Source organism: Poecilia formosa, unplaced genomic scaffold, assembly GCF_000485575.1.
Source record: "Poecilia formosa unplaced genomic scaffold, Poecilia_formosa-5.1.2 Scaffold73, whole genome shotgun sequence".
NCBI lineage: Eukaryota > Metazoa > Chordata > Actinopteri > Cyprinodontiformes > Poeciliidae > Poecilia > Poecilia formosa.
This window is the reverse complement of record NW_006800012.1, coordinates 824,047-849,748: the sequence shown is the minus strand read 5'-3', so window position 1 is coordinate 849,748 and position 25,702 is coordinate 824,047. Positions and strand designations below refer to the sequence as shown.

General features: G+C 39.3%; 1 protein-coding gene across 7 annotated transcripts in view; it reads right to left on the bottom strand.

Annotated features, from left to right (window-relative positions):
• Positions 1–25,455, bottom strand: part of nrxn2b (neurexin 2b) — a 703,630-nt gene extending 678,175 nt beyond the window's left edge. For all 7 annotated transcript variants that reach the window (XM_016673326.1, XM_016673332.1, XM_016673331.1 and 4 more), the window contains exon 1: positions 24,164–25,455. In XM_016673326.1, the coding sequence (XP_016528812.1) occupies positions 24,164–24,875 (712 nt within the window). In that variant the 5' untranslated portion in view covers positions 24,876–25,455. The remainder of the gene's footprint in view (positions 1–24,163) is intronic.
• Between the last annotated feature and the right edge of the window lie 247 nt (positions 25,456–25,702).

Below are 25,702 nucleotides of genomic sequence, written 5' to 3'. Positions count from 1 at the left end.
AAGAAAAGAAAGAACTTAAAAGTAGGATTGTGACCACTATAAAACTAGCATGGCCGTTGCCTTCCTATGCATTTCCCCTTGATTCTCATCTCCCTCTAGTTCTCCATCTGGGATTTCTCCCATTGAGCTGGATTCCCCTAATACAATATTTTGTCTGGTAAGCTTCATAGTGTCAAACTGGCAAATAACACAAGTCATGAGCAAATGTTAACAATTTGTTAAAATTTAAAACTTCGACAAAGAACACGCCTCCAGCAAGCAATCATTTCTCAATAAGTCCATGTTGTTTACGAAGTGAAGCGTAAGACAAGGGTCTGGTTTTTAACTGGTTACTTTGGAAACAAACAAATAAACAAAAATTAAAAAAAATCATTTTAAATATTCTCTCAACATGGTTTCACAGCCATTTCATCACAGACAGCTAGAAGAAAACTCATACTAATGGTGAAACCTTTAAGCTAAAGCAGCGCACCCCAACCTATCCCAGCTGTAGTTGCAAAATGCCAGTCAGCTGGCTGAAGTGAATCATTTCTTGACTTTCAATCCACAGAAAGAAAGAAAAAGTCATAAAATTAACACAGCAGCAACAACGAGCTATGAGAAGTAGCATGTATGTCAGCATGACAACAGCTTCAAGCCCAATGCTACAAGCACAGAGCAACATAAGTGAACATAGAAAATGACTCGTGTCCGTGCCTTTAGTGAGGTTTTCCACAGCAGTATTTAATTGAAGAGGAAAAACTCTAAGCTAGCCAAGTAAGAAAAAAATCTACTGACTGTTATATCATCTGATATTTAACTTTTATACTCTTCAAAATTGACACCGGATTTAAATATCTTGATCTTCAAACTATCAGTCTGAAAGTAATTTCAGTTAAGTGCTAGATGTAGACATGAGATGGTTACTGATGTCAAGATATACCAAGGGTTTTTAAAAAATAAATAAATAAAAAAAAACTTTAAATACCACTGAATCTATCCATCATGCTGTTACTATTGTTGCAAATCCCTTTAATAGCAAAATGGAGAAAGTGCTGAATTGACCAGTTTTCTCTGCCTGTATAGACAAGGGCGCTGTGAGTAATGGTTGAGAGGCAAATTCAATCTTTGGGTCATGAAAAACATGCAGTGTTACAGTGAGGAGATTAAAAAATCCATTCCTTTTCAACTATCACAATTTTAACCTGCAATTAGCTTATTAACTATGCTACATGAGCAAAAGGTCCAATAACATCCACATTAAACACGTAAAAAATGTTACTGTATATTAATTTTATTATACTTTAATCAATAATTGACAAAAACATTGCAATCCGTCTATCCCCTTGTCACTTTGTATGTTAATACAGAGAAGAACAGGTTGGCCCATTTTATTGGTCGATGCTGTTCTAGTCATTAAATCTTTGAAAGTTTTGGCTACATGGTGTGTTTGAAGACAGAACAAGCTAAAGGTTGTGTTACGGTAACCGATAAAAACAACGGGGAAATAAAAATGTTGAGCGTAAAAATACTCAGTGAAAGAAATGTCTGTTTCTTCTGTGTATTTTACCTTTTTTGACCCAAATTGTAAGAACTGGAAAATCACAATATATAGACACCTGAGGTCTGTCCACCACCATAACAGTAGAGTTACAGAAGTAAAAAAACAAAGAAACAAAAAACAACTGGTTTATTCAACTCACTTTATAGTGAACATGTCATCCTTTAAAATTTTTCTTTTCACTTTTTAATCATTCAGTTGTTGTCAATGTAAAGTGGAACTGCAACTATTATTGTCCCTTGTTTAGCCTTGTTCTGATGCCCATCTGAGAGCAACTTATTTTGGTGAGGTTTAAATACAAATGAGATCCTTCACATCCCATCGACCCTAACAGATCGTAGAGCGTTCCACTGCACAAATGACTTAAAGAACGAGCCATACACAGAACATTTAGACTTATCTATTTGTATTATCGGCATCCCTGCACTTTGACTACAAAATTGATGCAAGAAATAAAAATGGCTGACTGGGAAGACTGGTTAGCTGAAAGCCCATGACCNAAATGGCTGACTGGGAAGACTGGTTAGCTGAAAGCCCATGACCTTATTTAGCAGTTCCGCAGTAAATACTGTGACACAATAGCAAAAAAAAAAAAAAAAACTAACGGAATAGAGAAAACTGGAGAGATTGAAAAATATGACCCAAACAGAATGCAAAGATATATAGCAGCGTTAGACACTAATTTCAACATTTTCTGAACTCTTAGATTCCAAGTGCACAACAAAATTTATTTCAAAGCTAATTAAGTGGATTTTTAATTACATTATAACTGACCATTTCATATTTTCTATGGAAGAGAAACAAATTAACAGATAAAACAAAGCTCAATGTCAAAAATATATTGCCAAATAAGCCTCAGTATTGGCCTAAAATATTGGCAATGCACTGCCCAGAATTTTCTTTCAAATGTTTATATTGACCAAAACCACACTAGTCTGATTTACTTGATTGCAATAATAAAAATGTCATCCAGTGTTACCCTTGAACCTTCAAAATACACAGTCCAGAGACGACACACAGCTTCTCTGTCTGCCGGTGTGCGGCGGATGTGAGAATTGAATGTTGTGACATTACCTTACAGCACATACAGTCCTGTGAAAAGGTCAGAACAACAGGGCCTGCAAGAGACTCATCGGCTTGGCAAGAGAGTGAGAAGACAGAAGAAGAGTGAGGGCATCTGCTTTGACCTAGACAGAGTATAAACAAACAAACCAGGCTGCCAGGCTATCAGGACACACACAGCGAACAAACAGGGGCGGTGGCAAATCTCCCCGCTATCAGCAGAATGAAGCCAGGCTGCACACAGGTTGGGAAAGGTGACGCATCGTAGCTTCACGCGCCTTCAGATGGAATTTACGGATGCTTTGAGAATTTTTTTATTATTATTATTTTTATCTTGACCATCACTCATGTCTCAGCGTCACTGCTCCCAGATATTAAAGCAACGAGATGATTAATCGGATGGAGAATTGATTAGTCTTATCAATGTACCATCAAGAACCATCCATCATTTATGGCCTGGACTTGCTAATGGCACGCAGTGAAAAATATTCTCAGCTGCTGTCAATTATCCAGAGGAGAGGGAGAGGCGTCCGACTGGGACCGGCTAAAAGTCTGGACACGTAGGGCGGAAAGCGGGCAGCTTCTCCTGAACACATTTCAACAATTAGTTCCATCTCCTCAGGTTGAAAGGACTTTTTTTTTTTTTTAAATTACTTCTTGCTGCTTTTTTTTTTTTTTTCTGACGATATTGAAATTATATATATTTTGCTTTGGTTGGCTTTTCAAAGTGGTAAAGTAAAGGCAAGTACTATGAGAGCCTGGATAAAAGTGCTTCAAATCTCACTGTTAAAGCTGCTCATAAATTTTATATGTGAGCTTGTAATATCCTTTTTTTTTTTCCTCTGTTCAAGGTGTAGTAAAAGCCCGTTCGACAACTTGCCATTTGTCAAAAATATTATTGTTCCACTTCCTCACCAGGAGGGGATAATGGAGCCAATAAATGAAAGTCGAAGACGCAATAAGACCTCTTGGTTACTGTACGGACGTGATTTACTCACGCATGAGTGAGTCCTATATAGCAAAAATATTCAGACATCACAGAGATAACACACACACACATCCAGAAATACAAGACGAATTCAAAATGTCCAACTGGGAATCTACCTCAATCTCCTTTAAAGGTCACCTGTCAAGAATGTGCAATTAAGTCCCAGGCACGTGTGAGCGCTGCATCATTGTTTTCCGCTTCCGCCTCGACGCTGTTTATTGGAACGCCATTACCTCGATCTGCCATTTTAATTACGCAGGCATGTTTTTTGAACAAATAAAAGTTAATGTACTTTCATGAAACTGGTTTGACGTGCCCTTTTTACTTATTCATTCGAAAGCCTGCCGTTCTCCCCCGCCGCCCCCCCGGCTCCCACCCCGTCCCTGTCAATTTCTGCGTCTGACGGAGTCATTGATATCGTAGGGTGTGTGGAGAACCGCCATCTCAGACACACACAAGAAATCAGTTAGGCCTGTCATTCATAAATCTGCAAAATGCCCTTTTCAAGCTTCTCATAAACACCCTCATAGATCTCGAAAAATGCCACCACTCGGAGGCGGGAGCCGTTGAATGCAGTGAGCACATCGTGTTTTAGTTCCCTGCAGTGAAACAGCGATGAATGTCGGGAAGAAAATGTGTGTTACAGTATGTCAAGAAAAGAACAGGAAGATTTTGGATCAGAGCAGAATGTTGATCCAGATATTTAGCTCTGAGGAAAAGATGTAGTTAGCCAGATAAGTATTTAGCCTCATTTATGTCTAAGCCAAATATTTAGCTAGCAAGCCAAATATTTAGCTAGCAAGCCAAATATTTAGCCTCAATATTTAGCTCTAAGCTAATATTTACCTAACAAGATAACATTGTAGGGCGAATGTGGGCTTGGAGCTAAATATTTAGCTAGGTAGCTAAATATTTACCCTCAAACTACCCATTTAACCTCAAACTAAACATTTAGCTGAGCATCAATATTTAGCTAGTGAGCTAAATGTTCTACCTCAATTGAAAATTACCTAGTTAAATATTTAATGAAGCTTGCAAAATAAATATTTACCTTCAAGATAAACATTTTGCTCAGGTTTATATATTTAGATGATCTGCTAAATATGGGCAACCAAAGTAAAAGCTGGGGCTTGCTAACTTTTATATAATCTCCCGCTGGCATAACTGATAGGCTTCAATTGTTGCTCATGTCTCTCGTCTGTCTCGTTTGTTTTCCTCTCGACATGTAAAACATTTTAGCTTTAAAGAGAGGATGAGATGTTTTAATGCCAATATATATACGTTTAACAACAACTGTGCCAGTTAACTGGCAGAAATTTACATAGAAGCTCTCAAAACTCCGCTTTTATTTTGACAGTCCACTTCCAGTTATTGGCACATAAATCTGCATATTGGCTAAATAGCTAACACTGAGCTAAATGTCTAGTTTGAAGGTAAACAAATAAATATAAATATTTAGATGAATGCAAATATTCATCTAAAGCTAGGTATTAGTAAATGCTAATACTTAGCTTTAGATGAATATTTACATATTCGTCTAAGTATCAGTAACTGCTAATATTTAGCTTTGAGCATATGTAGCAAAATATTTAGCGTCAAACTTTAGCTCTAGCTTTAGCTTGTTCATTAAATATTTAGTTTGAAATAGACATTAATAAACGAATAAGGTCGTGATATGACTGAGAAATTAATCCACATATTTTTCCTCTTGGGCTAATAACCCAAATTTCTGCTGTGAATTTTTTACTGTAACTTTACAAACAGAAATCCACAGCTACATGCCAAAAGCGTTAACTTTTCTTGGCTCATTCCTTTTGTTTGGATTTCCACATACTGTTCTTTACTCATGAGGTCATCTAGTATGGAGAGCAGAGAAAGGTGCATATGTCCTTTTATTCAGAGTATGTAAACTTCAGGTGTTGTACACAAATGTGACCGAGGTAAAAACAAAGCAGATCTCTTCAAATGTAAATAATGTAAAAAAAAAAAAACAAATAAACAAAAAACACAAATGTAAGATAATCTAGTTGTTATTAGCAGTTTTCATCTGTCTTTTATATTCCATCTCTGACTCACCCACTAAATTACCGCTATCAGGACTATCATGTGTAGTTTATCTCTAGATGACCCTGAGGTTTACTGGACAGCCCATTTCCGGCAGGAGGTCCATTATCTTATTACCTTTAATGATAGAAAAATAAGGGGTAATGTGGGCGATAGCTGCTGCTTTGAGCTGCTGTTTTCACCACAGAGCTAAAAATCCAATATTGCTTGGGAGACAGATGCTGAGGAGGAAAGATAGATGTTAACTAGAAAGCTATTACAAAGTCTATTGTTTTTCAATGCTGACATAAATTACTCTGAGCAGCTTCAAGCTTTGTTTTCCATTTGACGACTCTTGTTTGTTCCAAAGAAATGGAAAAAGATAATAAAACTGTTCAGACTAAATAGATTTCTTTATCAGATTTTAGATTTCAAAATTAAATCTATCAAATATATTTACATAAACAGGAGTCTATGATTAATGGTAAAAATATAGTACTACCAATTTCAGGAAGACATCTATAACTACTTAATGTTTGTTCACTTCAAAGTGACTGAAATAGTTTTGTTTGCTAAAACCTAAAGAAAATAGAAGAATTTGGATCATCACAATTTTACATTTTTTTCTTAAACTTCTCTTGTAATTAGGCAACTATTTGATCTTTTAATACATTAATTCAATCTTTTGAGTTTTGAGCGAAAACGGGCAAAAAAAAAAACATCCATTGCTGTAATGAAGTGCAGAAGGGAGAGTGTTGGAAATAGTAGGAGCTTCTTAAAGAGACAGAGGCCATTATCAAGAAGTCAGATACGGCTGTGATGTGAAGTTGTTATTTTCGATGTAAACAACATTTTCATAGCAAATGAAGGTCACAGTTAGTCGATTTTGCTATGAAAAGGCGCCACATGCCTGGAAAATGCATTTTTTTTATTCCAAATTCAGGGAAAACTTTAAGGTAATCTTAAATATTTTTTTATTGTCTGTTGGTGACTAAGAGAAAAAAAGAGGAGCTTTAAAGTTTCCGAGTGAGTAAATGTGAATAAGGGGTTAGTGAGTCACCAGATGGGAAAGATTTATGGGATGTGCAGCAGGAATTCTAATTATAGGTGAGATGTCAAAAATGCAAAGAAAGCATTTCTGCCAAACGTGGAAACAAAGTGTTACACAGTCAGGAACTTCCAGGTGGGTCACGCTGCATGTTGGTCCTAATAAGCAAAAACAGTTTGCACCACGCCTCTTGCCCAGTGACCACTGGAGACAGACACCAGGAGGAAGCAGGATGCCTGTTTAATCCAGCAGAGCAATGCAAAACGATTCTCAGCATTTCATAAACTAGCACAACTCACTCTGTATAAGTGAGCAAGTTGATCCGAAAAAAGTGAAAAGTTTCCATTTAATGTTCAGCTGTATTTTATCCAATGGTCTGTTACAGTTTTTGTCTTTTCCTGTACATGAACTAATTATCAGTTTGGTGAATTTGATAATCAGTGTTTACAGTTTTTGATGATGGCAGAAGAAAAGAGGCCCAACAAATGAAAAGTTTTTTTTTCTTTAAACAGTGCATTTTAAAATGAAATCTTTGCTTTAGGATTAGGTGAAATCTAAAGCACCAAAAACTGAAAATAAAAACTCTCTGAATGATATGTTTACACCTGAACCACACTGTTGTAGCTGGAAATCAGTTGTGCAAAGACAGTAGAACCCAACAAGAATTAATGAGGTGAAAGAAGGTATTTTCTGTTTCCTAAGACCAAAACGAACCAAAGCTTCCAACTGTTAACCTTTGATTCAGCTGAGATTGTTGAAAGTGGCTAGCCTTGCCGTTGTGTTTGATTCTCATCTCCTTACAGTGCTCCGTGTGGGCTTTCTTCCATAAAGCTAAATTTCTCCATTTAGATTTCAACCAAGCCAATCAGCGAGCAGAAGGAAGAGTTATGAACGATTATGTCAGAGCAAGAGGAATGTATAAGATATTTTATTGCTGGCAAAGATGTTGTGGTGCTGCTTCCTACGGTGTCAATTACAACGCACGCAATTTCCGTTTAGCTTCGTAGCTTCCTTTATGGATGATCTGGCGCATTACATATTTCGCAACCAAATGACAGCGATTGGGTAAAATCAGAGTCAAACAGTTAAAACTTTAACAGAGTCTACGCCTCTAAGACGCAATTGTTTCTCAAAAGCTGACGGTCCAGACCCTCTGGGTGAAGCAAGCCGTAGAACAATAAGCTGGTTTATACTAAGGTAAACAGTACCTCAAGCTTCTGCTTTTCCCCCAAATTCTTTATTGTATCATGAACAATTAAACACATTTTTTCTAGATCTGCAAGTGCGTGAATGATGAATTGGTAGTTGTCATGCCAACGAGACAGATTTAGCATTGAGTTGGTTTATACATATATGTGTAAGTCGGACAAATCATCAAGTCAAAAAGACAAACATCAGTCAGGAAATAGACAGTTTTTCCAATATTGAAAAAACATTGTTTCACTATATGTTGCAGTTGACGGATCTTGTACTATTAAGCTGTGTGACACATCCAGGCATCGCATAAGTTCATACATGTTGATCCTCGACAAAGCATTAAAAATTTGGAACATTGCTCAGGATAACATGTGACGAGCAAACGGCCATCTTGGAAGTCTGAGGAGGATTCTAAATGCATTCTGAGAGGCTGCTTGCAGTTTCTTCATTATAGCTTCCTGATGACAGGACAACAACTCGAGACTCTTTCAGTAATCTCTGGGTTTGACAAAGCAAATGAAGAAAGCAGTACTGTATTTAAAATGTGATGCACAGCCTGGCACAGTCATGGAAATCCGGCCCTTAGTACAAAGACAACAGGTCAGGAAAACCAAAACATTGTGCTCAATCAATGCGGCGGCTGGCTTTCCGGCTGAGCAGAATGGACTTGCATATGGAGGAGAATCGCCTGTGATGTGAGAGCCTGGACCGAGGGCAGGACTTACAGGATGCGCTTGCACTTACGCTCACCCCTTTAAACTCTTTGAGCATCGAGTGTGGAGCAGATCTGTGAACTAGCGGAGCGCCACTGAAGAATCACGGCAGTGAAAGTTGACTGAACTGCCAAAAATCCCGAGAACAAAGAGAGGATTTAAAGCGGCTGAAACAGAAGGGGGTCTCCTTTTACTTTCCTGCTCCTCGTAGCTATTTTCAGATTCCAAAAAGTTTCACTTGTGTGCAGGTCAGACAGTCAAGCCTGCGATACATCTTTTAAAACCTGAATATAACGTTGTAATTTGAGAATTTTACTGTGTTCCAACACTTCTGACATTGTTGTTTTTTTTTGTTTGTTTTATTTCCTGATCCAGGAGCACAGTGGGAAGATGGATAAAAAGGCACCTGGTCTCCCCAGAAGGAAACTGTTATTCCTTGGATCTTATTCATAAAATTATAAACTATTTCTTCTCAGTCAAACTGTAAGGTCGGCTTCAGTTGGTGTAAGTGTTCTGCTAATGAGTCCCTTGATTCTTTGATTTTTCTGTATAATATATCCCAGACTCCATTCTCCGGGCAGGATATGTGGAAACGCCTCCCTCCAATATCTTCCATTGGTGAGGTCCAAAACTACAGCAGTAATATTCAAGTAATGTCATTGTAACACACACACATGCACAAACAGGAAGTCCGTTGATTATTGTGTATAACACCAACGGTAACAAGTTGGGAGCTGGTCTGCCTGGCGGATATTTTCCATTGTTCGATCTGAAAATGTGATGGTTTGGTTTGGCGGAAATATTTATGGAACAAGGCAGTCGCTACATTTCCATTGACCGTATAACTGCACAATTTGACATTTTGAAAAGATATTCGCTTAATGCCAATTAAAAAAAAATAAATAAATAAACACTTGTTTTTACATAAAAAGTTTTAAAGTGTTTTATCTTTGGCCGTATCTAAATTGGTTTGTTTCCCAAAACTGAAATGGAAACATGTTTTTCGCGTCACATGTCACATCATTGACAACCAGATGTTTCCACTGGTGCAAGACGACAGGAAGTAATTGGAGGATGATGATGTGGAAGGTTTTTTAATGTTTTTAAACTTAACAAATTTATCAGATAGTTTGTCAATAAGTTTGATTTATTGACAATCGTGATTTTAACTGGACACACTGCAATTGCAAAATTGTGTTTTGTGGACCTTAGTGGAACAGTCAGGTCGACACCATTACAACTGTCCTGGATTTCCAGTAGAGTTGTAATGGAAATCCAGCTACATTAAATTTTTCCATGTGTCTTAAATCAGGATGTAGGCCACTGTTGCAGCCAATAACCAACCCTACCATCACCTTTGATGAAAATAATCAACCAGTTCTATGTTGACCTCCTTCTTGTACAAATGTGACTGTGGTTAAAATTAAAACTTTTTGCCAGAGTTGCTTCTTTTACCTCCTAAAGATTCTGAATCAACTCTTTATTGTCTCTAGCTTATCTGTTATATTGTTTTTTTTTTCTGGTTTCTTCTAGAAAAAACATCAGTTATTATTTAATTGCACACCTTTCACTACTGTGCAAATACAAATTAATCAAACTTGTAGGTTTTGTCCAGCACAGAAAACATACCCATGGTCAGATCAGTGGAATCTCTTTCCAGCGTAATCTGTCCCACTACCACCGTCTCCACCTCAGTAATATTCCACATATTACCTGGCCAGTTTCCGCCCCTGCTGCTGGCCACCTGCGCAGCGTGACACACAGCACTGAATACCAACATCGTAACTAACCCAGGCATTATCGCCATGGTTACTCAGCTGAGTGCAGCTGGAGAAAACGGATGTATTTCTAGTTCATCAGCTCATGTAGAATCCTCGTCTTATATGTTCATCCCTCCATAACCATGAATGATATTAGCATTTATTATATATATATATATATTTTTTTTTTAATAAAAAAAACAAAAAAAGCCATTACTGTCACAGCTTAAAATCAACACCCATGTTGAGGAAGGATAAAGGGATAACGCCAGGTTGATTATTCATCACCTGGGTTTTGGGTGATAGTTATTAGTCTCAGTGCATGAGAATGAAAAGCAGAGTAAACTCATTTTTGTCGGAATGTTGCCTCTTCAATTTTCAGATTGATTTCTAGTTTCAATTGTTCATTTGTCAACAATTGATCAACTATTGCATTACAAAATCATCCAAGCAGTAATTTCAGGATTTTTGTGTTAAGTTTGAATCTGAACAAACTCAGGAAGAGAAGAAGGATCCAGTGATACTCATGAGCCTCGCCCTCTCAGCAGTGCTACAGTCTGTGTATGCCAATATCCTGGCTCACAATGTCAGTGTATGATTTCAACTTATTTTGTTCTAAAACAGGCCGACTAGAGGCTATTTTAACTATTTTATCTTTTATTGACTCTCCTTTAACTTTTGGAATGGTGTGCTGGTTTGGTAATGTCAGCAGGGTAAATAAGACATTCCTTCTTAACATAGAGACAAAAATGAAGTGGCGTCAAATATTAGTGGTTTTAGGATTTCTCTTTGGTCCTTGGCAAAAGGCCACAAGGCATTTCTTCTGCTAGCTTTGGAACAAAATGGCTGACTTTCTGTTGTATTTAAGGAAATGTAATATTTATTTTGGAGAGCGCTACATGTGTATTTTCATAACTCAAGGTGAAACTAATCTGAAGTACTCCAGTTTAGGGAGCGCTAGCTCCTAATACATGGCACTTTCACAAGTTTTAAGAAATGCTCTGACCTCCAAAACAACAATTTCTTTGCAGTAAGAATAACATTTTGCAATAATGGATTTTTTTTTTAATTTTTATAACCTTTCTCACCACTTTCAGAAGTCGGTTTGTTGTACCCTAAATCACAACACTACTTTGTAGAAAAGCTGAAAAACAGAGATGGTTTTTAATGACTTATCGTGTGAACAAGCTCATTCAGGTGTGACTTTGATCGCATTCCTTGCTTTTTGGAAACACTGCAACTTCGAAATGTAATGTTTTTCTACGCTTAGCAGAATATCAACATTTCGATCACTACAAGTTATAAGCTTTAACCAGCTCCTGTGCCATTAAACAGCAAAAGTAGAAAATCCGTCTTCAAACAGTATATATGAGAGTCATGCAGCACCGGCTGATGGAATATTCCATTTTCAAGTATTATATGGATTACAGTATCAGCTTTAATCAATCCCTCCAACTACATATTTGATAGAATCTGTGTGTGGGTATTCTGGATCATCCAGTGCTAAAGATAATCCAATCATATCCATGCAACCTGGTATCCACATCACTATTCAATGCTCAGTAAAAGAGAAAAAAACAGAGATTTATTGATATTTAATCACACACTAAAGGAACTGTCAGTCCTTGTGATTGCTTTTCAGGTAAAGTGACTGTTAGCACCGCTGCCAAAAGAAGCTCCAGCAGCAGAGAAAATGAAATCACACTGAGGCCAGTCTTGCTTTTTCATCACTATAAAAAAAAAGGGCAGTTGGTATTATCCTCTCACAAGGAAAAAGGGAGAGGTGAACTGTCAGCACGTAACAGACCTGATGTGGGATGGCGCTGAAAAGGTCACTGCTTCTTCTGGAGCTAAACCAGGGAGAACAGCTCAAGTGACAATAAGATAATAGCATTTTTAGGCCAGATCAGACGTGTGCGCGTTCGAACAATGCTCCCGTTCTTTTACCTTCCATCTCATTAGGCTCATACGTGATCGCGGTTTTCACTATGATGTCTCGTTTCTGCAGTGCCACAAAACTGGTGTTGGAAGCTGTTATGGACCAAAATGAAACCGAAGCCAAAAGGAAAAAAAAAAAGAAAGAAAAAGAAAAACACAAGCATCAGGGAAAAGCATCGTCGTCATTGTAACCCTAAGCTGGGAAGATAATTCAGAACAAATCATGCCTCAGTGGAGTACAGACAACAGTTGGCAGGGAGAATGGGGCTAGAGGCTTTGCTCATTGTATGGACTTGGCATAACTTTCTAGCATAACAAGATTAACCCTTCTTTTTATATGAACTATCTTTGGAGAATAAAAAGTGAGCTCATGTAATTCCTACAATCCAGAATGACCAAAAAAAATAAATAAATAAAAAAAATAAATAAATTGATTCAATAATCCAAGTGATCCCTTGGTAAAAGGCTCACACCGGATCAAGAGGAGACAAAAAGGGTTTCGCTATTAACTACTAACACCAGCAAATGTTAACACACAGCAAGACTTCTGTTTGAAACCAGTGTACTATGTGTCCTTCCCAGGCTCCGGTAGTCAGCGAGCTCTTTAATGAGAAGACTGTGAGTCAATATTTACCTTCCTTGCTTGGCTTGTGAGCGGTGATGCCAGAGGGATGTGTGTCAGTGTGTTTGTGTGTTTATGAAAATGTGTGATTAAGACCTTTAGCTGACAAAGATGGCTGTGAAGAAATGTTGGGCCGTGTTGCGATGACGGCTTCGGAGTGGGATGACGGAACAAACAATAATCCTTTTGGAGGGAAAAGAAACGCCGCTCTGCGTCGCTACGTCTCATCGTCTTATTGATTTCGTCCAAGTGGAAATCTAAGATTTATGCTTGTTTCGAGCTGCTATGTTGTCCAGTTATAAAGGAATGCAAGAAAGAAAAAGGTAAAAACGACTTTCCTCATCACCAAGGTGCATTAAAGGCAGATCCATGCTCTCTACAGGCTTTCCAAATTTCCAACACACACACTCTGTCAAGCAGATCCATCCTTCCTAACCAATTTGACCATTTTCAATCGGTTTGTGCAATGAGTCTCTTCTTCAGATTTCAAGTGTTTCTGTAATGTCACGTAGTAATGAGCGATGATTTACAAACTGCAATAATATCGTTTTTTATGACATGGATGTGATGATGTCACATGACCCAGAGAGCACATGGCTACACTTCAGTCCACTTGGTGGCAGTAACGCAGCTTTCACTCACCTCACCAGTCACTTTTAGAACTCAGAAGAAGAACTACAACAACACAGTGCAACCTGTCACCACTGAGTCCAGGTGTGTCAAACTCAGGGTCTGGGGGCCAAATCTGACCCACCATGGCTTTTAAAATGGCCACGGTGGGTCATCTATTTATGGCGATTTGTTTATGGCCATAAACAGATGGCCGACAATAAATGGCCATCTATTTATATGCCTCTTTAGGGGCACATAAATAGAACCTTCAAGACAAAAGCTGTACGCTTAACTATTATTTTTATCAATCAAATAAAATCTGTGCACAGCCAGATCACATCAGTGTGAAAAGATGTTTAATATATTAATTTTAAGCAGTACTTATCAAATCCAGAGACAGTTATTTATTCATATTTTATCACTTTGATAATAGGTTCCATCAATACATTTGGGAACAACCAGCTCTTTGAGAACATTCATGATCACGGTATGGCTCAAAATAAAATGAGTTTGACAGCCGTGGTTTAGACCGTAACCCAGGTAACAGTGCACCAAGTGGTTAGCTTAGCATATCCATCAGGGATTTTTAGCTGGAATCCAGTGACTTTTCCAAGACTCATAGTTTGCTCATAGTAAAGTCTCTAGAAAGTACTTCAAGCATCTATTTATTTCATTCTAGCAGTAGGCTATAAAAAAAATCATTTGTTATATCAGAGTCTAATGGTGAACATAACTGTCCATCTCTTAACTGATACAACTGACAGAGATGAAACATAAGAAAAGTGTTTCAGACATTTTCACGAAGCTCAGTAGTGAATCCCTTCTGTTTAATTATAAGCTACAAATAAAGAAAAAGTTAAACAAACAAAAAAAAACAATGTAACCATTGTGGAGCAGTAGTGTGTCTACTACAGATATAACCAACTGTAAGTGGTAATGTTACATCTGGAAGGAATGCCAACAAGGTTCTATATTCTATAAACACCTCCATAGAATCAAACAAACCTGGTTCACAGTTTAAAGAAAAACACTGTGGAATAATGTTGCTTCATATAATTTTATGTTTTGTAGCCAAAACATTTCTGTCCACCCAAACTTTGCTGATTCTTAAACAGGGTTACTAGTGTTGATGCTTCTCGTTTTCATCTTGTCAAGGCAGAGGCTGCTGGGTCAGCCACAGTCAGCCGTGGCTTCAATTCAGCATGAAGGAACAAGAAAAAATGGGAGCCATGTTTTAGAAATGGGAAGTTAGAAAGTTCACCCTCGATCTCATCTCCCTGCCCAGAAAACTGGTCGATATTTGTCTTCTTTTAATTACAGGCAATCACCCTATGCAACATACTCTTCGTCAATTTTTAAACATGCACACAGTAAACAGCATTCAAAAGTGCAAAGCCATTATATCCTCAGTGTTATGTTTAGGAATACTGAAACTCACGGCGGCTCCCATCTTCGTTACAACTTTTACTCACAAGCTGAGCAGAGCTGAGACTTTGCATTTCCTCCATAAGTTGGGAAAACATTCACACAAGGGCTGTTTAAAATAGAAAAACACAGGCTAACTTTTAGCCTTCCTGTTGAGAAGCCTCGCTAATGCTGATGAGCCACGAGCAACAACAATCTGCAACTTGAGTGACAGCATTAAAGCAGCAGGCACATCGGCAATCAGACGCTCATTTCCGACTAATTTGATGTTGCTTGTGCTGTATTAACTCCATAGGTGGGCCTGTCTGTTTGGAGCGCTGAATTAGGAAATAAATGTCAGGGAGCTAGCTCGGTTCGCAGGAGATCTATAACGTAATAATGAATGTCACCTTGTTTGTGTGGAAACCCACACTGATGGCGTTTCAGTTCCTTCAGGTATTTTCAGGCCAAATGCTCCCCTGCATGTCAGGATCAATTCCTCCCTTTGACATGCTTGAGCCGCAACGTTTCTGCAGCTGTATAAACAGACATTAAGTAAGAAACATGGCATAAAGGCTAGCAGAACAGTGCTAACCATTCAGGTTTGGAGGAGGAGAGGTGAAAACGAGCAAATGCAACACTTGCCGAGTTGGTCGCCACATCTCTAAATATATTTATATTTAACTCCTAATGTAAATATCCTTTGTTACAAAGAATCTTTCAAAGCTGGAGGAGTAAAACCTGAGTGGACGTTCATCCGTCAGTGAAGAAAAGCAGCCAAAACACAGGAGTTAATACTTAAGATGGCTAAATGTGAACTTGAATTCTTTATTTAGCAGTTTTCACTAACAGCAGAGCTAACATTTTAATGGGCACAGAGAAATCAAACCCAACTGCATGGCAGTTTGGAGCAGAAAGTAAAAAAAGTAAATAAAATGTAATGACACTGAACATGAGTACATCCAAGATGAATATGCTGGAATGCAAACACAACATGACTCATTGTGTCTGAGAAGTTGTTTAATCTCAACTATAGGCATTGAGAACTGGTCCATCAGGAATTCACTTTAGTGTCTGTCCATACAGACAAAATGGCTAAAATATTATCAAAGGATCCTTCTCTCCATGCCTTTTTCTCTCCCCCTTTCTTTTAATCAATGTACAAAGATTCTGCTAAAAGAAATGAATGTTGTATTCTTGTTTAGAACAAGGTTTGTGCCTCTTAAACTCAAGAAAGTGAGGTCTGATTTAGTTACTTTATTAGGATTTTCTGCAGTACAGTGGATCCCTGGTCCAGGGCTTAGACATTACAGTCACACACAAATACCTAAAATCCACAAATACTTGAGAACCCCTCAGAAAACACATATAATAACATAATTTAATAGTTCAAACTCAATGCACACAGTAGAAAGTGCTTCTGTAGCACTACCACAGAAGCTAATATCAATAGCCTGCCTGATTTCTGCTTTGGGTGGACAACCAATCAGCATCAAGAAGAGAGAGAGAGAGAGAGGCAGGTAAATCCTCTGATCATTCCCTAGGAGACATTCAGGTCTGACTGTCAGAATATTCTATCATTTCACGGAACTTATCTGCATAGCAGAAAAAGGCTTTAGCGTTAGCTGCTCAACGTCAGGTAAGTTACATGAGTGGCATCAACTAACCCGCTCACTCTTTGGTTACCAAGCAACAACCTGTTGAGTAACGTGAGCAGCAGCAGTTTCAGAGTTTGCCACCAGTTTTGCAGTATTTCAGATATTTAAAAGAAAAAAAAAAACCTAATCAGTAGCTATCGATATCGACTGATATGAAACGCTCATATCATGAAACATTTTTCAGTCATACTATGCAGCCCTAACAAAAGCTGAGTAGTGTGTCTAAAGCACCTTTCTAAAGCTTGAACACTGTTTTTGAATTTGCAGAGATTATTAGCAGGAAATATAAAACATGTTATTCTGCCCTCAAGTCCCTGCCTTTGCTGTATGGTGGTAGGTTTTAAAATACAGATTACTGAAGCTTCAGTGCAGTTACTGCCTTACCTGCATAGTTGGATGCAGAAAGCAATGTCTTGTTATTCAGCCAAGTCTATCTCAGGGAAATCTGCAGAATGTTTTCAGAGTTCTGCTCCCTCATTATTGAAGAGAAAAAAAAGAGGTGAGCTTCTCATTTTCAGCTGCACACTCCACAACAACATGAATCAGTTTTTCATACAGTGATTTCCAGTTGAAGAAAAATGTTATTCCCAATAGCAAACACCCGAGCCAGGAAATAAAAAAAGTAGGAAGTTAGGATGATTCTACAAAACAATAACTTATTAATTTAACATTTAAGCGCCAAATGTGAGCTCTCTGTAGAATTTGTGAAAAGATACCCCCTTAAATCTAGAATATGTACAATTCTGTGTTGAATTCCTGTTCCAAACTAAAACAGCTGACGGGTCACTTCGCTCTGCTGTGTCCAGCACACGTCCAGGATACAATATAAAACATCTACAGCCGACGATCAGAACAGAACAGCGCATGTGGGATTTCCTGAAAACAGAACTGTTCCTCTCCTCGGCTCTGCAGCCAGAGGCTCGCCTCAGGTCACAGATTCTCTCTGAGTCGGGGACCACCAGGCTGTTTAGGGTCAGTTTACTGGTGACTGGAAAGTTTATATAATGTAATAATGAAAGCATGTTTGTGAGACATGCTCAGATAAACTTCCTCCTCAAAAAGAAATGTGAGATTTTACTCCCTTCTTCACACATAACTGCTAACAGTGTTTCTTTCAGACGTGTTTACAGTCCAAACGTATGACGGCGACACTGTGGTTTTTAAACATGCAAAAAATGTCCAAGATCGATTATTACATCCTGTATGAATCAAGTACAGAACAGACTTCTAGAATCTGTTGTTGAACACTGAACAACTGAGCCTGTGACGTTATGCAGACGACTCTCAGCTGCTGGAGGTTGTATTCCTGTTTCCTGAGTCCAGCAGCTTGATAACATTTCCTTTTCTTCATGTTCTGCTCCATCAAAGTTGCCAAAAGCTATTTTCATCTACAAAAATCATTAAGTCATTAAGACCATAGTTAGCAGTTGTTGTTGCTACTAGGATGCGTGTTAATTCTTTGATTGTTTCCCCCCCTATCAAATATTATCATTTTATCACAAACAGATCAGACAATAAATCCATAAAACTAATTTTAAACAAAGGCACAAACGCATGTGAGAAAATTCTGTATTCTCAAGAACCATGATGTACTGCATGCAGTCCTGACTGCAACCTCAAGGAACACATGCAAGATCATGAAACGACTTGGACGACTTGTGAAAAGTGTTGGTTGACGAGCAGGATGGCATCCCACAACAGAGTGTGACCAGTCAGGTGACCAGCCTGGGGAGACTCCAGACTGCTGTGGTTGTTTACGCTCCTCCCCTACAGAGGGCGGCGTTCAGTCACTGAACAAACAGTTAAATTGGCAAAATGTCTTGTTTTTCTAAACAACTATCAGTCCACCCCCCTACCTCCACCCAAACTCTGCTGCTCATATAACAAATGCATTTTTGTAGCACATATGGCAAAACTTTAAAAGTAGAATGACGTGGATTTTGAACATTATACGATTTTTTTTTCCTGCCAGGAAACATTGTTACAGCAAAGAAATAGTTGGATTTGAAAATTTGGGAAGGCACCGGGTTGTAAATATTTGAACAGTTTATAATACTAGAGTTTAAGGCTTATCTTAAAATATAAATCTGAACATTCATAAGCATTTTATTTCCCTTTTATTTTGCTTTATACTTTTCATTCTATGTCTGTTTAAGTCAAATTTTGCCACCTTTATTTTAGCTGTTTTATAATAGTTGTATCATCAACCTGAGGCTGCTGATTAAAAAAAACCCTGTCGGCTAAATCTGCCACATTAGCAGAGCTAAACTCTGCTAATGCTTCTGCATCATCTCTTTTCAAATAAATAAGCACCATTGTTAGTTGTCTGCTTATTAATCACTGTCATAATATAAAAGTAATCATTCACTTACATCATAATTACATTGACTTGAGAACTCTTGACTTTCCTGCATCTCTACTTAGAGGTCAACCCAAGAATGAGGCAGAGGTCAGCATCAATTACAAAAACAAAGGCCTACAGAGTCACAGAGCTGCTTTAATTACAACTCCTAATGGTAAAACGCAAACCTCTAACCATTACAAATTGCATTCTAATAAGATAATTAAAACAGGGAAGAACAGAGATTTTTTTTTGTAAAGCACATCAATCACTAAAGCAATATGTGAGCTTCATTGGTAGAACCTTTACTGTGGCATGTGGAGAGGAAAATGTTTGGTAATAATTAAAACTCTTTGGCTTATTGATTAATGTTTATATTTGTTCCCTATTTTAATCTGTCTTCAACAAATTTAATTAAGGAAAATACTTAACAGGATCTTTTTGAGGCATGAGTGAGGTCAGCAGTCAGAGTGGTCTCAGTCTAACCGGACATAACCAAAAAGACGTAACATGGGTATATTAAGCTACATATTAGCTTTGGACACAATGTGAGGTCTATGTTTAGTTGTGAGGTGTTGTGAAATGGAGATGTGTGTCTTAGAAAATCAGTTTTACTCATCCAAGCTGATGTCTAGATTAGCGAAAACAAAAAGGATGAGTATTCACATATTCATATGTGGAATGTAACTGAATATTTCTCATGGAAAACCTGTCTTTTTGAGAAATTTTTCATATCAAAAACTGAAAAAACTGAAATATCTCGGTGCACTGCTACCTGACACGCTATAGGCTGTAAGACTGCTATTTATTTTCCTTCACCGGTGACTGGCTGTACTCTACAAGACTGGAAAGAGGAAGACTTTAGATGTTATCTTCTGCTGAAACGATAAGGCGGTTTCTATTGTGGATATTATTGCTTATTAAGAAATATTTGGTGTTTAGGCTATTGAAGCTAGTATTTTTAGAATGGTGCTGTCAAATATTTGCAGATTTTAGCAAATACTCTACTTTAGGCTGACTTAGTTGAGTAGTCCAAAAAGTCCAATCACATTGTCACGAGTAAGACCATAGGACCCGTTATTTGCTCGAAATACACAACGTGCTGTAAGTAGATTCTGGCTTATTATACTTCATAACATATGGGGATACAATAAAATGATGTTTTACTTGAATTATAGTAAAATTCAAGTAATTTTACTTGGATTACTTGAATAACCAGTGGGTTACAGTGTTTGTTCTGTAACCCACTGGTTACAGAACAAACACTGGTTTGTTCTGTAACCAGTGGGTTTCTGGTCCAAACCCCGCCCCCTTTGTCTCTTTGCCATGGTTACAAATATTAATCTTTACATAAAGATTAGTATTCAGGCTCTTCAAAATATTAATGTACGTCTAACAAGCAGTTGTTGATTTATAGATGAAGTAGCATGTATAAATCTAACATTAAATAAAAAGCATGATAAAAACTGTGCTTTTGAGCAAATAAAGCATGTCTGCATGTTTACTGAAAGCTTGCTGATTCGTTTCAGAGTGCATAGAAAAACCTTTCGGGGTGTGAATTTCCAGCGGTCATTGGGCGAGATGCAGGGTACGAACCCGACAGCTGGCCAGTCCATCACAGGGAACCACAGAGGCACAACAGTCTGGTTAACCCAACAGTCATGTTTTGGACTGTGAGAGGAAGCATCTGATACACATGGAGAACATGCGAACTCCACGCACAAAGACCCCAGAGGATGGGAGTGAAAACCAGCACCTTCTTTCTGCAAGGTAACTGCTCCGCCGTTCACCCCTGTCCAGTTTCTTTTTTAAAGGTTTTGTTGGCTCTAGTGGCCTTTATTTGAAAGTACTCAGAGAGAAAAGAGGGTAAGAGAGGGAAGACCTGCGACTACTGCCACGAAGACTAAGGCCTCCATATCTGGGTTGTGCTTTGCCCCTGCGCCACCACAGCACCCCAACCGTTCACCCCTTTTCAGCTTTTTCACCATCATCATTCTTACCTCCCCCAAATTTCTGTTCCGGCCTTGCAACACCTTCATATCGCCTCAGCCACCTCGTTTTCCTCCCCTCCTCGCTCCATTTCAAAAGGACAAATGCTTCCTGCAGTCATTCTAGCCCTACATTGGTATTCTACTCTCAATTTAGCCGAGAGACAAGCGGCAGTGTATGCTTTTCTTCACCCAGACGGCAATCTTAGGTAAAGTACATGGACAAGAACGCGAGGAGAGAGGCTTCGAGACATTAAAGTAATTATGAAAGTTGGACAGAAAAACGGAGGGAACAGAATAGACCTGTGTGGCTTTTTCATTTTAGCTCCCGAGTCTTGAGCTGCAAGAAGTAATAGTCAAGTAAATACAGAGTCAGACTTTGAGTCGCTGGATTACAAAGGCGACAATATGGCATCTCCGTCTCACCTAAGAAGGTTTGAAAAGGCTTTGATCTAAATGATGCCAGTTTTAGTTTTTCCACCTCGGGTTAATAAAAAGAAAGAAGAACTAAATATTTTTGTTTGGCTGGATATCTTTTTCCAGCGCTGTCAAAACTGAAGTGTGGGCCGCGCAAAAACGCGTCACTTCAAACAACCAGCACGTAACCGGCGGCGATGAAGCTATCTGCAGTTCTTAGCGCTAATTACACGTCATTTCATCACATGGGAAAAGCTGCGAGATACCGAGTGTATTGATTATTCCGAAAGTAATAATGCAACATTTATAAGTCACTGAGTTAATGAGGGATGAAGAGCCTTTCCCACCGTACCCCCCACCCAGAGTACAAATGATCAAGATGGAGAGAGCAATTCCTCATGGCTACATGGGGAATTAGAGAATTCACAAGTAGGATGGGGGGAAGACACAGACACATGAAAGCAGCAGAGGAGGGCGATAAGTGCAGGAGGAGGAGAGGAAGGACTGTGAAGTGCTGACAGCAGGTAAAGGGTAAGAAGATAAGAGGAGGAACGGAGTCACCTCAAGAGAAGCAGACAGGGAGAGAGGTGAAGGGAGGTGGAGAGCAGATGGCCTTGAAAAAAGAAGGTAGGAGGCAAGATGGGAGGAATTTTATTCCAAGATGAAGAGAAATGAAAAAAAGGAAAAAAAAAGAAAGAAAACAGGATGAATGTGAAAAATAAGGAGAAACCACAGATATGGAAATGGGATGTGTCATTCCAGGGATTTAAAACAGAAGCAGGTTTGACATGAGCTGACGTCCCCGGAGCAAAGGCAAGCAGGAGCGGACAGGAGCAGGCAGGAGGAGGCAGGAGCGGACAGGAGCAGGCAGGAGGAGGCAGGAGCGGACAGGAGCAGGCAGGAGGAGGCAGGAGGAGGCTGGAGCAGGCCGCTCGCCAGAAGTGGGCTGGGTTGTTATAAAAGCAGGAGAGGAGCGAGGAGAACAAACAGAAAAACACAACAATGTCGAGTGTCGGCACTGTACGTGATCTAGTATGTTGCATCTTTCCATATTTCATGGTATATATAGTTTTGAAATAAATGTAATATTGATGTAATACTTACAAAATCTGAAAGTTGTATTGTCTGAACAGTCCAGAAAAAGTCTTACCTTAACTACTAGACAATTACAGTGTCATTATGAAAAGAACATAAACACTGTCTCAGAGATATTTATTATGATAATAAGTAACTAATTGAAGATGTTTTGAAACCTTGGCTGTGATCGGGAATTTCATACTTTGCAGGTTGGACCTTTGTTGGAATTCAACTCCAAATGATTTGTGAAACATCCGTCTCTGTTTCATCAAAACAACATGCAGTTTGAAGAAGAAATACCTGGGTGTGCGATGCTAATTGACACACTATTGGCTGTCCGCAAAGCAGCCAATCCAGATGTGCCGTTTGTTTCCCCTTTGAGCTGATTGGTTGTATCCCCAAGATTGGAAATAAGACAGTTTATGGCGGCTAGCTTCTGCGATAACCGCCGATACACAAATAGTTCACATTTGGAAAGCATGCCTGCATGTATTAATGCTCAGTCGAGGTATGTTTGATGGTTGAAAATAGGCAGTTCTCAGCATTCTAGAGGAAGTCTCAAGTATTCACCAATTTCAGCCATTCACAGGCAGATGTGACCACTCTCCCAGGTGAACATTTCCTTGATCAGAGTTGCCTGTGTTACAGCCTCCACTCTGAGGACAGGACTCTGTGCAGGTCCAGTCATGTTTCTACACACCAAACTCCCTTTTTATGCCTTTGCATACTGTGCTTCAATGTGCACTGTCAGCCATTATCAAACCAGGATTTCCCCCCATGTGTATTATAAGCCTGGCAGGCCACCAGGCTTTACTTGTGCCCCCATCAACTTTAAAGATTTTTTAACTCAAAAAAACGGCAGCTGGATGAATGACTGCCGAATGCCCCGACCACCGGGCTTAGCAAGTTTTCTGGGGGGGGAACTTTGTCAAACTGTCACTACACAGTCTGCTGGAGCATGAAGTTGTCAAAAGTGGCCTAGTTCAACTCCTGAAGTTAAGTCACGCACCATAATATCCTGTCTACCAAACTTTACGCTTGACTCAATTCAAGTGCCATTCCAAGGAAAAGGCAAGAAATGTCCCTTCAAACAACACATTTCTAGTTCTCCATGTTCTAATGACAGCGTGATTTACACCACTTCATCCAGCACGTTGCATTACACATGATAATGTAAGGCTTTAATGCAGCTGCTCAAGTCATTCCACTGAGATCTCTGAACCCTGTTCCTTGAGCAAATTTGATGGTTCTCTTGAAGATTGGTGACCTCTGTGGTCAGAATCCACTGACTCCACTGTGATAAAGTGGCCTGTACACCTGTGGCCAAAGAAGGAATTGGAACACCTGTACTATTTTTGAGAAGGTGACTCAATCAATTTGGCAATATGGTGTATGTAAACTTCTATAAGTTCCATTATTGGAATTAAGCATCTCAGGATTCCTCTGAAATCTCCAGGTGGTCACTGGTACATGAACCAAGACACGTTGATACAGGCTTTTTCGCTGCGTGTGTTTAAGCAATAAAATTATCAATATTTACTTTGGTTATCATTAGAGTTTTGGGGAGAAAAACTGTTGCATGCATCCAGTATATCAAAACACTATGTTTTTCTGCATATGTTCTTCAAACCAAGTCAGGCAATATTTTCACCTACAATTTCACCTCAGAAAAGCAAGACTGATGTCCAAATTGGTACCACACAACAACACAAATCCAATCAGCACAGACACATGCACAGTGAGACGGGTCCTTACCTTCCTTGCAGTACTTCCCCCTGAAGCGGGTGTTGGTGCAGTCACAGTGAACTTCTCCATACTGAATTGAGCAAAACCCTCCATTGAAGCACGGGTTTTGTTTGGTGCAGAGGTACTCCAGGTCGCTCTCAATGCCTTGGCTGTTTAACAGCGTGGGTGGCATCTCCCCCACCTTCAGATTGGTGATTAGCCCCATGAAGGGTGGCTCATACTTCACAGTGCTGGAGGTCAGAGCAGAGAGGCGCACATCGAGAGGGATCCCACCCACGAATAGGTCGCTGACCACCGCCATTTCCTTCCTCTTTGATTTGACCTCGGCCACTTTTGTCTCGCCGTCCACCATTAGCAAAGTCTCGCGAAAGTTGCGGGTGAGCAAGACCATGTGCCAGCGGTCGTCGTTGACCCGCGTCTCCATGTGCAGAATGGCCGGCTCAGCACAGTGGATGGCGAAACGCAGCTGAAGGCGGCCGCCGGCGATAAGCAGCTCCAAGAAGTCGCAGTTCCCACCGTCGTCCAGATAGAGCACCAAGGCCTGGCTGACGTTGGTCTTGAGACTGAAGCTGAGCTCACCCACGGATCCTGCTTCCCAGCGGCCATAGCGTGCGTACTGGCCTGTTGCCCCACCAAATTCCAGCATGTCCACGGTAGCTAGCATGCTGAAAAGGGCCAAAGGCCACAGGGGCCAGCATAGGAATCTTAACACCCTTGTCATACTAAAATTTCCAATGTTTTCTTTGCCTATTTTTTATTTTTTATTTTTTGATGCTTTGTAGCTACAAAGCCAATCCCCAGTTTCAATTTATATAAGCTGTACAAAAAATTTAAATGGAATATAAAACTTGTTCACAGGAGCCCTGTTCCAAGTTCCCAAGCCAACAGGCAGTATCTCCTTTCACTTCCTGTTACGATAACTCTCGTCCTTATCCTGACTCTTTCCTTCGTTTCTCCATCAGTTGGTGCTTGAAAGTCTTAAGAAGTAGCAGAAGGGTAAAAGAGGGGAAATATAACAGTGAGACGGTTTGAAGGGTCCTGCTGTACCTTGGACTAAAACGTCTCTAATGTCTAGATTTTGAGGAAATTTCCACAAATTTTTGAGCTGTGCCAAACGCTTTGGGGGAGGGTGAGGGTGTTCTTGTCAAGAAAAATAAAAGGACATAAGGTGACAGCTTTAAAGAGTGTCAGCTGCAGGGTATAAGAGGTTCATATTTTCCCCATGACCTCCCACTTTTCCAAAGCCTTAAGATTTATGTAGGTATCGGTTCCATGATTGTAGCAGCAGCTTGCAGCTTTTTTCCTAGAAAAAAGAAACAGAAAATAAATTTAAGTAATATGCCAACACTCTATGAATTGATAAAAAAATAAATAAAAAAACTATCCAAAAGAAAATCTACTTCATGTTTTAAGGATGTACTGAAATATACTGAGATATCATTATGGAGCTTTGTAATAAAGTTCAATGTAGGGAGCAATCCAAACCCGTGCCTTTCCACAGAAATAGTTCATATTTAAAAAGCACGGCGTTACACTGTGGCACACACA